The 16,686-nt window shown below is 37.5% G+C and overlaps 2 protein-coding genes across 5 annotated transcripts in view; both read left to right on the top strand.

Moving 5' to 3' along the window:
* Window positions 1-7,808, top strand: part of LOC111863521 — a 171,530-nt gene extending 163,722 nt beyond the window's left edge. For all 3 annotated transcript variants that reach the window (XM_023849892.2, XM_033751095.1, XM_023849891.2), the window contains one exon: window positions 5,974-7,808. In XM_023849892.2, the coding sequence (XP_023705660.1) occupies window positions 5,974-6,236 (263 nt within the window). In that variant the 3' untranslated portion in view covers window positions 6,237-7,808. The remainder of the gene's footprint in view (window positions 1-5,973) is intronic.
* A 4,080-nt stretch (window positions 7,809-11,888) lies between these two features.
* LOC111863516 (OTU domain-containing protein 5-B) overlaps window positions 11,889-16,686 on the top strand; it is a 47,830-nt gene continuing 43,032 nt past the window's right edge. For both annotated transcript variants that reach the window (XR_004512914.1, XM_023849880.2), the window contains exons 1-2: window positions 11,889-12,151; window positions 16,084-16,232. Coding sequence is in view for 1 of the 2 variants with exons in the window: in XM_023849880.2 (XP_023705648.1) it covers window positions 12,026-12,151; window positions 16,084-16,232 (275 nt within the window). In the remaining variant the exon portion in view is untranslated. The remainder of the gene's footprint in view (window positions 12,152-16,083; window positions 16,233-16,686) is intronic.

The following is a 16,686-nucleotide window of genomic DNA, read 5'->3' as shown; positions in this document are numbered from 1 at the left end:
TTCTTAACTTCAACATATCAGCTGCATTAAGATGGACCAGACGTTGGTGCCATAAAGCTGGACTCTGTATGTTCGCCCTGTTTGCTTTAGGTTGGCTAATAGCATAGCACTTCAATTTGTCCTCAACTTCTAGTTCATAAATTCCACCCACGTCCTTGGCTGTACCAACTATTGTTCCTGTGACTCGACATCCTTTGCTGTTAAATATCTGACACCCTTTATCTGCAGAGAAAAACATACAGTATCCCTTTTTCACAGTGTTGCTCACAGACAAAAGATTTGCCGTGGCATCGGGCACATACAACACATTAGACAGCTCACGAGCATCGTCGGATCCTTTCAACATTATTGGTACATTACCTTTACCCTTTGATTCCATCACCTGATTATTTGCGACGGTGATTGTTATACTAGGAGTTTCCTGTGTGAACTCTGTCATGCACTTCTTGTCAGGGCTTACATGATTACTGCAGCAGCTGTCAATGTACCATTTTCCTACAATGGGTCTCTCACCTGCCATTGACATCATAGCACCAGTCCTTGTCTTGAATTTGCCCTTCTCTTTCCCAGTACCCCATTTTAAACCTTTCGATGGGCACTCCGAAGCTTTGTGACCGGTCTCATGACATTTGTAACACTTGAATTGGAATTTCTTCTCTCCTCCTTCTTTGTCTGCTCTATCTTCATGAGTCGAAGATTTGTGTTGTCTGAACTGTTGCCTTTTCTTGCCTTGTGTATACATGGCAATCTCTTCTTGATTCGGCTGCTCAGAAGTATTTCTTAAGTCATCTATCGCCAGCAGTTTTCCAACTAGTTCATCCACAGTCATTGGCTCTTTGAGGTTAAAAAGGCTCATTAGAAATGGCTCATAACTCGCAGGCAGTCCACCGAGAAGTATCCATATTTTCCAGTCGTCACTTACTTTGACGTCGACATCCTCTAACTGATGTGATAAGTTCAAGACTTTAGTCACATAGTCATCCATCGACAAACACGTTTCTAACTTACAGTTCCAAAGACTCTGTTGTAGCCGTAATTTCCTATCCCAGCCTTTATCTTCGTAGGCTTCTTTCAGCTTCATCCATGCTTGCTTTGTGGTAGTAGCTGTGCAGACTTTGGGAAAACAAATCGGTTCTAGCAGCATGCAGATGGAAGTACGAGCACATTGATCCTTATCTGTTGTCACAGTTTCACCTACCTCAGTTCCACTTGTTGTAACTGCACTCCATAGATTCCTGTGTTCTAGATAATTTTGTACTTGAAACGTTCAGTCCTGGTAGTTCACGACTCCCTTCAGCTTTTGGATCCCGGCAAGCAATGCACTTGCTCCTGCTTCGTCATTCGACATCGTTGGCAATGTCCTCACAACACATAGGCAATAAGAAGTACGACCCACCAGCAGATTACAAATCTTTCTATTATACACACTCACAGTTCAAAACGTCCTGGGCCCATAACCTGATGAAATAATGTCAGGAAAGGTGGATGAATTAAGATACACTGTCCGTGTGTGGAACATAGTGCTTTCACGAGTCTTCCATTTATTAGAGAGCGGAAACGGATGGATAAAAAAAACAATAAGCATAAATGTTGCCAACTTATGATGATGATATGATTACCAATCCAACATTATCACATGTCAACACAGGAGAAAATTCCTCCTAGTGAATGCAGTTCTCCAGATTCCACAAACAGGCACATAATCTGGCTGTTACTGGAGGCACTAGAGACAAGACGAATCCTATTCTGTGAACAGGATCTGTTATAGACAACTTGGACTTCATGACAGAACCATACATGAAACTGATCAGATGAGGGCCCTGTGAAGTATTACTGTCTGATCCCTGACCCAAGACCTGCCACAATATTGAATGACCTTTCACCCTTACCACGGATTCATCGCAACTGATATATGTGAGTTTGCTGTCAAGAAAATTGCCTGTAAAATTGATAGCTAGAGGAAATGGCAGAGCACTGTTTTTAAGGTAAAAGTTTGGGTGGTGGAGTGTAAACCCTGTAATTGGGTGAAATACGCACTGGGTCTTCACTGTGAAGAAGGAATGTCTATTCTGCAAGCTCCAGTGCAACAGAGGATTTATAGCAAGCTGTAGCTGGTTTTCTGTGTTAACCATGCTCCAGGAATGCCAACAGAATTAACACAGTGACACTGAAGCAGATGGACCAACAGCATTAACCATCCCATTGATGGCTGTTGTGAATAGGGTCACACTTAAAACCATTCCTAGTAGTTGACCATTTTCTTTGGGATAAAGAAAAGAGAATACATTTCCAAGATGAACAAGGAAGTGATGATCCTGATGACAGCTCCAAAAACACAATGGTAGCTGACCACAAATATTGCACTGGTGGAGAGCACTGAGGATACCATATATCAAAGTTGTGTTGCACGCCTGTCCAAGTTGAAAAGGTGTTGGAAAACAAGAAAACAATTCTGGATACAGTATTCCAGGTTCGCAATGTGATAAAGTGTGGGCTTATGGTGCTGAAACGCACATTAATCATTCTTAAGTTGATTTCTGTCATCAGGAACTGCAGAAGTTGACAGTTTACCCTACACCCCCATGGTCTTACAAAAACAACTAGTGAAACTGACATGTCTGTAACTAGTTAGAAGGGAGCAGTCCTTACATACTTGCAGTATTGGGACAATGTTTGCTACTGTTGAGGCAACAGGAACCAAGTTCTCTGACTGTGTATGGTTGTACATGGACAGCAGGAAAGTGAGAGAGCATTTGTTTATGGATACCGCCGGTACCTGTGGTTGTATAATGACAGAATGACTGTAAGAAGTTTCCCATAATGAAACTGCATTATAGAGCTCAGCCACCCAAGAGTAAGAGTTTTGTGGGAATGCTTCTCTGTTTTCTTTCAAGAGTTTAAAAAAAGGATCATAATTGTTGGAACTAAAAACAGAGGTAATATGGACGCCAAGTAATGGTATCACCCCCAACTAATATGCTAGGTATGGAATTACATTGTGCCTGCCTGACGTGCCTTAGTTTCTGACACGCAACATCTGAACGGGTAGACCAAGTCGAAGTCAGAGTTACTTTACGGCTGGTGGTATACCGCCAGCCAGTTTGGCTTGGCACCAAGACCGTTGAGACTCATCATCAGAGATTTTTTTTTGTGCTACTAAGCCTTTGCAGTCCTAGGCCATATGTAATGTCTTCTCTGATGAGAGGATGGACTTCCTCTTATGAATAGGTTTTGCTTTTGTCAGGTATACATATTGCACATAAATCATAGGTCTACATGGTTATGGGAAATGCCTTTTCATCCCGGAAAATGGTTAGTATGATAGAAGTGATAATTTGGAATGAACCTCTCATGGGGTTAGAAATGTGTCGCTGAGAGCAAAGCCACATCAAGATGTAAGTCTGGCACCTGTTTTCTGAGCCCATGGCGCTGCCTCCAAATGCCATTGTCATTAAATTCTATGACTCTGAGTGGCCTATACATTCTGGCAACAATTTGTTTCATTAAATTATGTATCATTTTTGTAATGACAATTATTTTGTCATTTTCTGATAGCGCTTCAGTGAGCTCTGTCTTGATCTGTTGCACTACAATGGTGAGTTTTAACGTTTCATTGTTAGATAGACTGAGAAAGACTAGGAACAAATGTGTCCCATGTTACGAGCTCGGCTTCCCACATGACAGTTTAGTCTTGCCATGGAGACACTTAAAGTAATAAATTTATCCAGTGTATGTTGGATATTAAAGGACTTAAATGCATGCTTGCAGGCACTGATAGAATCATGACATGCATCTGTCCACCAAAAACAGGTGCAAGCCATGGCCTGGTAGATGACCATGGTATAGAACTCTAAGCGACTCAGTGCAGGGTAGTCTTGAATTGCTCCACCATGCAATCGACAAATGGGAGTTCTCAGCTCTGAAATCTCACAGAGTGAGAGAAGGCTGCCCATTCCACATGCCTGATTATCCATTCTGTGCCCTGCACACATGTATATTTATGTACACACACAGACTCACATGGCTTCAGGGGACTTCAAGTTGATTACATCACAGCCTCCAGTCAGCTGTAACACGTCAGAATGGCAGAACCAAACCAGGTCACACAACCGTTGAAGTGTCTATGTCAGCGTTTTTCAAATTTTCAGCAACTGCAGACCACTATATAGGCTGCCAGTGCACATGCAAGCTGCTCAGTTATCATAACATTCCCCTTATCTGTAAAGAGCATGCAACTATGTTTTTCTCTGAGAATAAGGAGAAAATTTGTGGTTAAATTTTCTGTAACACTTTCCTATAACCATAAATTTAAAGTATTTTTTTAAACAATAATCACAATTTTCTTTCAAATTAGTTTTTTTTATTATTACAAGTCATATAATACTATATGGACTATATAATATAAGGGAACATCTGGTGGACCACCATAGACTACACATTGAGAAAAACTGGTCATATCATCTTGGCCCTGAAAGGGGCACTACTTGGGTATTCATGGCTAATGGTCTGGGCTCCACACCTAGACATGTATATAGGGGTACTGAGAAGGGTCCACTCAACACTCATCTCTTGAATTACCCACAGAGACACACAAGTTGGAAGTCACCCCAATTCTGTGGGAGGGCACTGAGGAGACAGGAAAGATTCCTGCTTGTGAACTCTAGGAGACTTTAGGCACTAAGAAATTAACAATGTAAGAAGAGGAAGGAAAATGAAATGGAAATGTACATGGCAAAACCAATATGAAGATGAGGTCATGATTGTGGGTATTGCTGTGGTGGGTGTTCAGCACATAAAGGAGGACAGTGTGGGAGAGGAAAGAGATGACTACAAAATGATATAGATCATGTAAAATGATGGTAGAAGGCAAAAAACGAAGGAAAGAAACTATCAAAAGCCCCTTTTGCATCCCCCCATCAGGACAAGGACCAACCTATCTTGATGGGTTTTTTAATGAATTCTCAGTAAGCAGTATAGTGGCATTTAATTTAATCAACTTTGTTGCATTGAGCAATATTTAGTATGTGTCAGACTACATTACGAAAATAAAATGAAGAAGTGTTCATCTTTCTTTATCTTCCATGATAGTGCCTGATGTTTATTTGTATTTCATGGAGTCAGAATTAAACAAACTGCATAAATTGTATTCAGTTGTATGAACTAAAGTTGAGTCTGTAGATGAATTATTTCTGGTTAAGTCACTTCACATTAGAAATGAGTTCAGTTCTGAAATTGTCTTGTCTCCAGTACTGTTTGTTAATTTACATTTCAATTTGTTGCATTATTTAAATTTTCCTTGCCTAATATTTCCCTTGTAGAAATGTAATTCTTTTATGAGATTCCACATTCTCACAGTGCTGACAAGAGATATTACTGTGATGGAGTCTAGTCTAGTAGAAGCTTACCCACATTTTGGAGGGACATCATAAACTTCTATTAGATTACAGTGTATTACAACCCAGAAGACAGTAGCTTGAAGTAATGATTTCACATAACACATTAGAGAGTAGTAAATTCATACAGGTGTTGCTGTGAATAATCCAATAAAAGGAAATGTAACATATATTAAACTAATTTGGATCTGTAAATAGAAGATACAGCTCAATTAAGTGGAGTGGCAAGGAGTCTGAAATCCAATTGCTCGATTTTTACATTTTACAGAAAATAGGCAGCTGCAGGATTACATGAACAAGTTTAACAGTTCCACATTTCTGTAGACACTCATATCATGAATGGCTGGATGTTCAGAAGAACATACTTAAGATTACGATATTCTGGGATGTGACACCATGAAACTTAGTAGATAGATGTGAATGTCATGTGGGTACCTGCTGCCTCTATCTTCAGGACAAACTACATGGTGTCACGTCCCAGAAGTCATAATATTCAGTGTCATGAGAACCTCAAATCTCATGCAACATACTTAAATTGAGATTTTAAGTGTAAATCTGAATTTCAACTTTCATTTTTCAGAAATATATACAGAAGAGGAATACATTTGTACTCCTAGGCCACTAGTGGTTGTGTCTGTGCTCACACTTCTTCTCATCAATGTCAGCATGGTTATTGGATTTGTTATCTTTTACCGTGTGCGGAAGAAAACCTGGAGAACAGGAGACTCATCTTTACATAAAATTACTCCTGTTGCGGTCCCAGAAGTATTGTTTCGTAGTGTTTACGGTCAATTGCCACCAAACCCATCATTTGCCAACCTTGGTCATCAGCTTTCAACCTGAACACTCTCAAAGGCTCAAGTACTTTATACTGTCATCATCTTTATATTTATAATGTGCTACCACACTTTTTGCATTTAGTGTGCAGTTTAGTAATGTTTTGCAAGAACAGTATAGTTGTCAACACCAGTCTTCATTGATTGGAAATAACGAAAGTTTGAGTGAAGAATATTGACTGATCTTCAGCAGCCCTTGTCAAAATAAAGAGGAGAGGTAACTGAAGTGTGAAGAAACAGCACTTCCCAGTGTGAAGGAGGGAAGTGTTTCTGGCTGCAGCTCCATTCCATTTCTATGCAGTGATGTATGTGTTAGTATGAATATACACCTAATAATTATCATGTTTTGATATTTTTGTTTTCATGTGCCTAGTTATGCCAGTGTCCCTTCCTCTTCATCAGGATTCACAATATACACACATGAATCATTTCAGGATACCAAACATGTTGTGTGGTGTATGCCTAAAAATACCCTTTCAACAGTGTTATGAGCAAGCTTGAATTGTAGGCAGACTTAGTTTTCTCTCCCCTTCACTGCAAAACACATTTCTTGCCTGTAATTCCTTTAAGTTTGAACCAAGTTTTGGTGCATAAAGTGTGACTTACTCAGGTCTCTTTATCCAAGCCAAAAGTGTTTTATGCAAAATATAGATGTTCTACTAACGAAAGTGTGGTATTTTCAGACATGTACACATCTATTTATTGAATAGATGAGTTAAAATAAAGGAAACGAAAATGGGGAAGTTGAAAACAGTGGCGTATATAAGGGGTTACAAACATTAAAACAATAATGATCTGTTACAGGTGTAAACTCTAAGCACAGACATACCCTAACAGTGTCTACAAAAGTAAGTAAATTATGCTGAAAGAACTGAACTCAAACAAGTAGAAAGCATTACAAGAACAGTCAGTTTGAAAGTAATAAGTGGGAAAGCAACTGTCATTTATATTTTTCATGAAGTGCCATTTCAAGGTCAAGAATCAAATATTTGATTTCCCAGTTTCATTGAGCTAGCAGCCAAATTAAAATCAGAGCTGTCATGCCAAGTCAAGAAACAGTAAATGTGTATTTCAAGCTTTGTATGATGTGAAAATTAACTTTATATGCTAAAATACAAATAATTTATGCACATTCAGAATGTCTAACATTACATAAAAATTGTAAATATGGCATTCTGTGGAAGCAAAATTTCCTCCTCTGTGCTTTCTCAAACAACATGCAAGTCTGTGTGCAATACCTTTGTGAAAGAAGACAAGAGAGAAAAGTTCATGTGTGTCATATTGCATAATCTGTACATATAAATGAATGGTGGTGGGAATTTTAAATGGGAGCATCTATTTAGTACATTTTCTTGCTTCTGTATATTTAAGTAAAACGACTTTCCTATACAAGGTAAAATACCTAGTTCATTGCTATCACTTCTCTCTAATGGAACTTGGAAATTCTCTTATTGATGGATCAAAGGAGCATGGAAGGGATTCTTGAGTAACTGCACAGAAAATAATAGCTTTCCATATGGTATTTGAATACTTGGTGACTTTTATATTATTTTTTGCTTTAATAGAATAAAATTTTCTGTATACCTCTGATATAACTTTAGTTATTATTTACCTTATTCATCTTACAGCTGTCAGGAGGACCCTGCTGAATGAAGTGAGTTGGTTATAAACAGTAACTGAAAGTCATTCATTTATATGTTTGTTTATTACTGTATCTCTATTTAAAGAGCTAGAAGTGTGAAGATAAATACAATAGGTTATGCTGAGGTTCCCCTCTGCTTAATTAGGCACTACACCTTGAAGACATATAGGGGATTGGAGATATACATACATACATAATTCATAAATTCACTGATCCATTGTCCGAATGGGACCGGATATTGAATTCGTCATAATAAGACTTGATTGCAGAAATACAGTCATGTCAACAGCAAACAACCACACACAACCAAAAGTACCAAATAACCATAATTAACATTGTAATTTATAAACAAAATTATAAGGAATATAGTTATTAAATGTTATACATGCTTAGCAGGAATATATACATCTATTGAATAAAAAGCATTTGTTGTGAGGAAACTTTTCAGTGTGCGTTTAAAAATCTTCACATTGTCACTCATCCTTTGTATATTTTGAGGAAGATTATTATAAACCATAATGGATGAATATCACACGCCTCTCTGGATTGAAGATAATCTCACTGATGACACATGTAGCTTTCCAAACTGTCTAGTGTTTATATGATGAATATTATTGTTGGTTTGAAAAAAAATTGTGATTTCTGACAACAAACTTCAATATAGAATAGGTATATATGCTAGGAACCATCAAAATACCCAACCTCTTAAAACCTCTACACGAGTTTCCAGGACTCAATCTCAGCATAACCCTAATCGCTCTTTTTTGGGCAACAAATAAACTTTTCATAACTGGAGAAGAACCCCAGAATATAATACTATATTCAGGCTGAGACTGGTAATAAGAAAAATAGACCATTCAAAGAGCTTGTAACTTCCTGAGCATAAAACACGCTGTATTCAGTTTCTTTAATAATTTTTCAGATTGTTTTTTCCAATTAAGTTGACAATCTAAATACATACCTAAAAAATTAACATTATCAACATTTCTAAGTCTAAAATTATTATATGTTACCGATAATGTATACTCTGGAGACTTTTCCCTCAAGGTTAAGTCTATATGTAGACAAAATTATTAGGGATTGTCAGTGTGGGTTTCACCATAACAGATCAACTACTGATCAGATTTCTTGTATTCATCAGATATGCAAGAGAAAAATGGGAGTACAATGAGACAACACATCAGTTATTCACAGACATCAAGAAAGCCTTTGTTTCAATTAGGAAGGAAGCTTTGTATGATATTCTTGTAGAGTTTGGGGTACCCATGAAATTAGTTAGACTGATTAACATATATTTGAATGAGGCATATAGTAAAGTCCATTTGTTTGATATTTCTCCTATCCAGAATGGTCTAAAACAAGGAGAAGCTTTATTGCCACTATGCTTCAAGTTTTCTTTAGAGTATGCCATTAGTAAGATCCAGGAAAATCAGGTGGGACTGAAATTAAATGGAACACATCAGCTGCTGGTCTCTGCTGATGCTATGAATCTACTGGGAGATAACAAACCTCACAACAGAGGATTCAATATCAAATGAACACATAGTTTTGGCTCCCTATTACCGAAATTGAAATAGAGAGGGTAATAAAAAGTCTAAGAGGTAAACCATCTGCAGGCTTTGATGAAATTCCAGAATATTTAGCCAAGAGATGTTCACATTACATATTTTCATATTTTCAATGCCTCTTTAAAATCGGGAGTCTTTCCGGATAAGATGAAAATAGCTAAAGTAAGACTACTGTAGAAAAAAGGGGAAAGACAGAAGTTTGTTATTATAGGCCAATATCAGTTTTGCCGGTTTTCTCCAAAATACTAGAAAAATTGGTGTATAACAAAATATACCATATTAACAGAAGTACAAAATGGATTTAGGCAAAACAAATCAACAGAAACAGCTTCCCAGGCCTTCACTGAGAGTATACAGGAGGCGACTGATAAACAGTTACACATTATAGGAATATTTTTTGACTTGATAAAGTCATATGATGTGATAGACCACAGTGTATTACTAGATAAATTAAATTACTATGGGTTCAGAGGGGTTACTAATTTATGGTTTAAATCTTATTTATCTCACAGAGTACAATTTGTTGAAATAAATCACCTGAATAAAAATATCCAAAATACTATACATCACCCTTGAGAGATACAATACATGGGGTACCACAGGGGTCAATTCTGGGACCACTACTGTTTCTACTATATATAAATGATCTCCCACTAAATGTACAAGGTGCGGAAATGGTACTGTTTGCAGACGATTAATGTACTTGTTATTGATAAAGATAAAGGTGGAGCTCAACCAAAAATAACTAAGATCATGAAACAGCTTGAAACATGGTTTCAGGTAAATAACCTTTTAATAAATATTAAAAAAACAGCTGCTGTGTCATTAGATCTTAGTAAAAATAGGTTTGTAGTTAGACCGCAGATACTCTATAATAACTTGGAAATTGCTTACTCATCGGACTGAGATTTTTAGGTACACATATTATAGAAAACCTTAACTTGAATACCCACATCCAGTCATTATGTTCAAAACTTAGTAAAACATCTTACAGGTATATAATTAAATCACTAAGAGGAGTTTTGAGTCCAAATATGTTAAGAAGCATTTCTTTTGGAAAGTTTCAATTGTTATTGTGATATGGAATAATATTTTGGGGGGTGAAGGTGATAGTATAAAGATGTAAGCACGGTGCCAAATCCCAGAAAACTGCTTTCTTCGTAGTATAAAGATATTTCAAATACAGAAGAGGGTGTTGTGAATAATTAGTGGACTTGGTAAACAAGAGTCATGCAGGCAAATTTTTAAAGATTATGGCATCCTCACGGTCACATCTTTGTATATGTTAAAGATGTTATGTTACATAAAAAGCACAAAGCAGATTTGATCCAAAATATAAATATTCATAGTTATAATACAAGAATAAACATAGATTTTCATGTTCAGTTCTGCAGAACTACATTATTTAAAAAAAAATATGGTAAATATGGGGATAGAATTGTATAGTAAGGTGCCAAACAAAATAAAAAACTCAGTGGGTTTTTCAGCTTTTAAAAAAACTTAAAAATCATTCTTATTGAAACATTATTTTTATATGATAAATGAATTTGTTAATTTTAATAAAAAGTGGATGATGCAAGTACTTATGTTTGGATGTCATAGCCATTCATGAGCTGTATATAGTAGTTTGTATATTTTTTGGAATGTTGTATTCATATTTTGCTTATGATTGTAACAAATGTTGGTAGTATGCTTGTAACTTTGTAGATTTATTTTGTTAACTTGTATTACCGAATGACGTGTCCAAGTGTTACTATGTAGCAAAATGGATGAAATAAAATACAATACAATACAACTAACCTACCACAAAGAAAAGCACAGAAACTTGAACTGACGCTGGTAAGAAGGTTGGTTTAGAAGTAAACAGAGTAAACTGAGTCCATTTTACTGTATCGTCACGATAATTGAGAGCAAAATAATAACATATAAGTACCTAACATATCCTTTGAAAATGTGACACAGTGCATATATTTGGGAATGACAGTAGCAAATCAAAATTTGATTTGGAAGGAAATTGAGAGGAGACTGAATTCCCGTTGTCCTTGCTAATGTCACGTGCACAGGGTACGCCTGACGAAAATAACGGGCTCTAGACCAGATGAATGGGTTTATTCTTTTACAATTACAGACGTGATAAAATATCTTTAAACGAATCTAAGAAAGAATGGGAGATATGGTCTTGGTTGATCTACCGCAGGATAGGCACCAGTGGAGTGTTCTTGTGAACACGATAATGAACCTTCGGATTCCATAAAATTTTAGGAAAATCTTGAGTTTCTGAGCGAGTGGTCAACGTCCCAACGCCATGAGGGTATTAATGTCAGTAAACTCAGACCACGGATCTTCCGATCACCTTTGGCAATGAATCACGGATCACTAAGGAGGTAAGCTATTAGGATCTCACGAGCCGTGTCCCAGTCAGGGTCCAGTAACATGAAAATGAATCACTGCACGTATGATTGTTCATTGGTGGTGGTTGTGGTTGGGAATAGCACCGTTTTGGTGGTTTGGAAATAACAATTTAACTTTTTGTATATAGTTGAGAATCGACTTTTTTTGGTTAATGTACTATTAAATGGTTCGAAGATGACTATTCTTTCAAAAAAGAAGGTAAATCAAGGAAAACCAGAAGAACCCTCGGATTCTTCAGCTCATCATGGAGGATCTCATTCTCGTACGTTGGCTATGGGATCAATGCCAAATCATTCTCAGGTAATCCTTTTGTAATTAAATTTATTTGGCATGTTATATATGTTACATAAATTTTAGTGCCTAAGTACGTATGTCTCATAGCATATTAAAATTATTAGTAATTGCTGGCAAAGTCATGACATTAGACATGCAATACCTCGGAAGAAAAAAAAAACACTAGTGTGACGTTACGATCCATAATTAGTAGGTGGGGCGGACCATAGTAAAGGTTGTTATTATCATATCAGGCTGTAATGGAGTACAAGACAATATAATGCACGTATAGGGTGAATTTTTGGTATTAAGTATAACACCCATATGGGCTACAGTCTAAAATTGCGTTTCTGCCCAATGCGTAATTATTTACTTTGCACATTTCAATATAATGCTTATGTTCATTTATTCTGCATAAAACTGTTTCCTTATTTCGAAATTTTGTGATGGCAAACAAATCTCATTCCAAACAGTATGTTGGGAATGCCCAAGCTTTGTCAATCTGTTTTATTAACTGTTCGAGAAATTGAACACAACACATGGTAAACATAAAAGTGAGATATAAAAAAGAAGTAAATAGGGTTTACTGGCATTAATTCAAGAATTCTCGGTAACAAAAATAGCCTTGAAAGTGATCTGATTGCAGTAGGTGCTAGTTGGTATTTATAACTACTAAGAAGGTATTTGCATTTATTCTTTATTGGAAGAAACTGTTGTACAAATATGTTTTTGGACATTATTCATCATCCTGTCTTTATCTAAAAACACTGTCTTGTTTATTTTTCAAAACACTTTCGGAGACTGAATTCTGTCTCCGTCTTCAGGTAACACCTCAGTTTGGCCCAATCGATAGAGCTAGTCCTTATCTCCAGACACCTATGTCAGCCCCAAGATGGGGTATACAAGCCAAGCACAGCACAACCCATCTGTGAGAGCTAAGAAAACTTGAAATTATTGAAACTCCATGCATATGAGGCCTTGCATCATAGTATCTCGATTTAAATCATCGCTGGAGGGAAGCAATATTTCTTATGGAGTTGTAATTTCTTGACTTCTGCTTTGATGACAGGGGTCCAGATGAGAGAGATATTAACACTGGGTTGACTGATCGAATAGTCCAGCAGAGACATGTGGACTGATTTCTTGTATTCCTTGTATGTGGTGTTTGGCTCAATCTGCAAGACCTTCGCTCCATTCCAACATATGTTGTGGCTTTATAAGCATGTTGGGCTAATTTTGATTTTTCAAGCAAACCTCGTGTCAGGTTGTATTTGTGCTCTTTAATGTGTACTTCTAAAGGGCTGCTTGTTTCACTGATGTAACATCTGCCATAATCACATGGGATGCTGTACACACACTGCTTCGTCTGCTGGGCATCTCCTACCATTCCAGTTTTCATCAGTGTCCCACAGAGTGTAGTCTTGAAGATAATTCTGAGGTCGAAGCGGTTCGTGGCTTGCCACTTACACTGCTGAAAATGCATAATTAATTCTGTATCAGTGTTTAATCTGTGGATTTCTACATCCACTTCCCCATACATCTTCATAGCGTAGTGCTTAATTAGTTAAGCACAGGAACAATTTTACCTTATCATGGAGCTGAGCTCTTCTGGAGGAGCCGCCAGTTCTGCAGCTACTCATGAATTTCCCAGCATTTTATGGAACCCGAAGGTCCATCGCTGTGTTCACAAGAGCCCTCCACTGGTCCCTATCCTGAGCCAGATTATCCAATCCATCCCATCCCATTCTTTCTCTCTAAGATCCATTCCAATATTGTCCAATCACTTATGCCTTGGTCTTCCCTGTGGTCTCTTTCCATCTGGCTTTCCCACCAATATCCTATACGCATTCCTCGTCTCCCCCATTCGTGCTACATGACCTGCCCACCTCATCCTCCTTGACTTGAACATTCTAATTGGAGAATACTTGGAGAAGAGTACAAGTTATGAAGTTCCTCATTATGCAGTTTTCTCCAACCTCCTGTCACTTCATCTCTCTTCGTTTCAAATATTCTCCTCAACACTCTCAGTCTATGTTCCTACCTTAATGTCAGAGACCAAGTTTCACACCCATACAGAACCACAGGCAAAATTATAGTTTTGTATATTCTAATTTTTATGTTTTTGGACAACAGACGAGAAGACAAAAGGTTCTGGACTGAATGGTAGCAAGCATTACCGGAGTTCACTCGCCTCTTAATTTCCTCCTGAATCAGTGTTTAATCAGAAGTATGGGGAAGGAATACAGCAAATTTTTAGATTGTTCAAGTCTTTTGATATTTATTACCATGCTGCCGCTCCCCCATACACATTCATGGTGTAATGCTTAAATGGTTAAGCAGAGGGACAACTTTACCTTTACATTACCTGCTCATGTACAGCATACCTGGGATACTCTTGTGATATGTTTGAACATGTGTTTATAAAATCACTAATTCCCAAATTAATTTTTTAGTATTGTGTGTAACACATTTTTGCCAAACATGATGATGCAAAAGCTTTGAATATATAGGCTTGATACCATCGCCACTTCATGTCACGCAATATTTGTACTTGCTGATTTAATAGCCATGTTGTCTATTACATGACTACAATTCAGTGAAATTTTTTAAAGTATACAGGAAGATTTGAGTTACCGATGTTTAGCTGTATTTCATCTTAAAATGTGAACCTCACAGAAAACACCGCATCATAGACGGCCCGCATGCTTACTGGCCATTGTCTAGTAATGGCTGCCTCTCATTGCTCTGCTATTCACCTTGCAGCCATTGTGTCACACAATATGTCTATGATTATGAAGAATTTGAACGATGTAGCAAGTTGTTGATTGAATATACAAAGGCTTTCAGTTAATAGCATCTGAGGGTGTTTTAGACTTACGCTCATTACTTCAACAAAGATGTCAGAGAAAGGGAATACGGAATAATGGGAAAATCCTAGGTTTTCCCAAACATTTACCAGCAGAGCAATGGAGGCGTTTGTTCCTGTGGTAATATAATCTTTTCAGTTCCAGCAGAAAAGAAATTAGGTCTCAGCAATGCACCTTGGCTTTCACCTTATGTCCTGTTTTCTTTTACTCATCCCCATTGCCCAGGAACAGAAGAAGGAGAGCGCTGTCTGCATCCAAATGTAGCTTCAGCAACTACTTTCCTGCAGACTCTGGAAATGTCTTGCCCACCCATCATTAAGTGCTTAGCAGTTTCCATTTCTGAGGATTGCTGAAGAGCCATGATGAGATGGTAGTTGATTTGTGCCAGTGGGTGCAAATACAGCCATTATTTCTTCTCTGTGGGAATCAAATGTAATGTTTCACAGGGGCAATTACTCAGTGGGCCTAATTGGCAGTTATGGTGAGATGTAGAGAGTCAGTCCTTATTCCATGTCATGTTGGACATCCATGAGAAAACAATAAATAATCGTGTAAGGCACCTTCAGATGATAGTGAACAGCCTACATAAGTTGAAGTAATATTAATTATTCCATATGTACAGTAGGTTCTCACTTGAATTTACATGTGCACACTCACAGAACTCTCTGCCTCCCCTCATTTCGCACACATTAACTAGAATGCCAGCATGTAGATCAGTGCTGTCCAACGTTCCTATGTACTCGGGCACAATTCACTGATGCCTATGGAGGTGCGGGCACCACCACACGCTACTACTAGTACTTCTACTACTACTACTACTACTACTACTACTAATAATAATAATAATAATAATAATAATAAAAACAATAATAATAATAAAATTTTTCAAAAATATTTAACAGTACTCAGATGTTCAAAAATGTCTCTTGTCTTAAAATTTGAATTAATATTAAAAATCGGCTCAATTATATGTGGTTATGGAGGGCGCCAGAAAAATTTACCATGGGCCGCGTTGGACAGGGCTGATGTAGATAATTCAGAGCAGTGAAGTATTATTTGAATGTAAGTGGAGTTGTGTGATTACTCTTGCAGAGCACAGAGACTATGGGTCACTCATCGCCATGCTGGTCAAGAGGAGAGAAGAGAGCATCCCATTGCTCCACACCTCATTTTGATGATTATGAATCACATGAGAGTGGACCTAGTCAGAGCAAACGTCGTCATCGTGCCAGTCCTCACAGGCAAGTTTTTAATGTTTAGAATCATACGTATAAGACATGCCAGGCCACCAGCTCATTGGTAAAGATGAAATTGGCCCAATGCATAAGCACCACAAACAATGTGCCATTGTCTTCTATGGGGAAATACATGAAAACTTAAGACAGCAGTCCACTGCATATCTCCTTTTACATCATTTCAGTATTGTAGCGCAGTGTGGTGTAGATCATGTGTAGATTTGTGGCTTTAACCCTTTGACGTGGTCATTTAAATTCCGCGGCCGCGGCTCCTGCGGTAATATATTCAGCGGGCCATTTAAATTTTGCTCGAAAATTATTTATTCATCATTGTTCTTAAATTCTATGAGATAGGAACATGAAACTTTCACTAAAATGATCTTAAATGGTGGTTTTATAACCTTACCTTATAATATGGGCGCCCTGTATCTCGGCCATGGAAGCAGGTTGTTTAGTATTT

The sequence above is a fragment of the Cryptotermes secundus genome, unplaced genomic scaffold, assembly GCF_002891405.2.
Source record: "Cryptotermes secundus unplaced genomic scaffold, Csec_1.0 scaffold89, whole genome shotgun sequence".
Lineage (NCBI taxonomy): Eukaryota > Metazoa > Arthropoda > Insecta > Blattodea > Kalotermitidae > Cryptotermes > Cryptotermes secundus.
The sequence above is the reverse complement of the archived record's forward strand: the minus strand, read 5'-3'. Positions and strand labels throughout refer to the sequence as shown.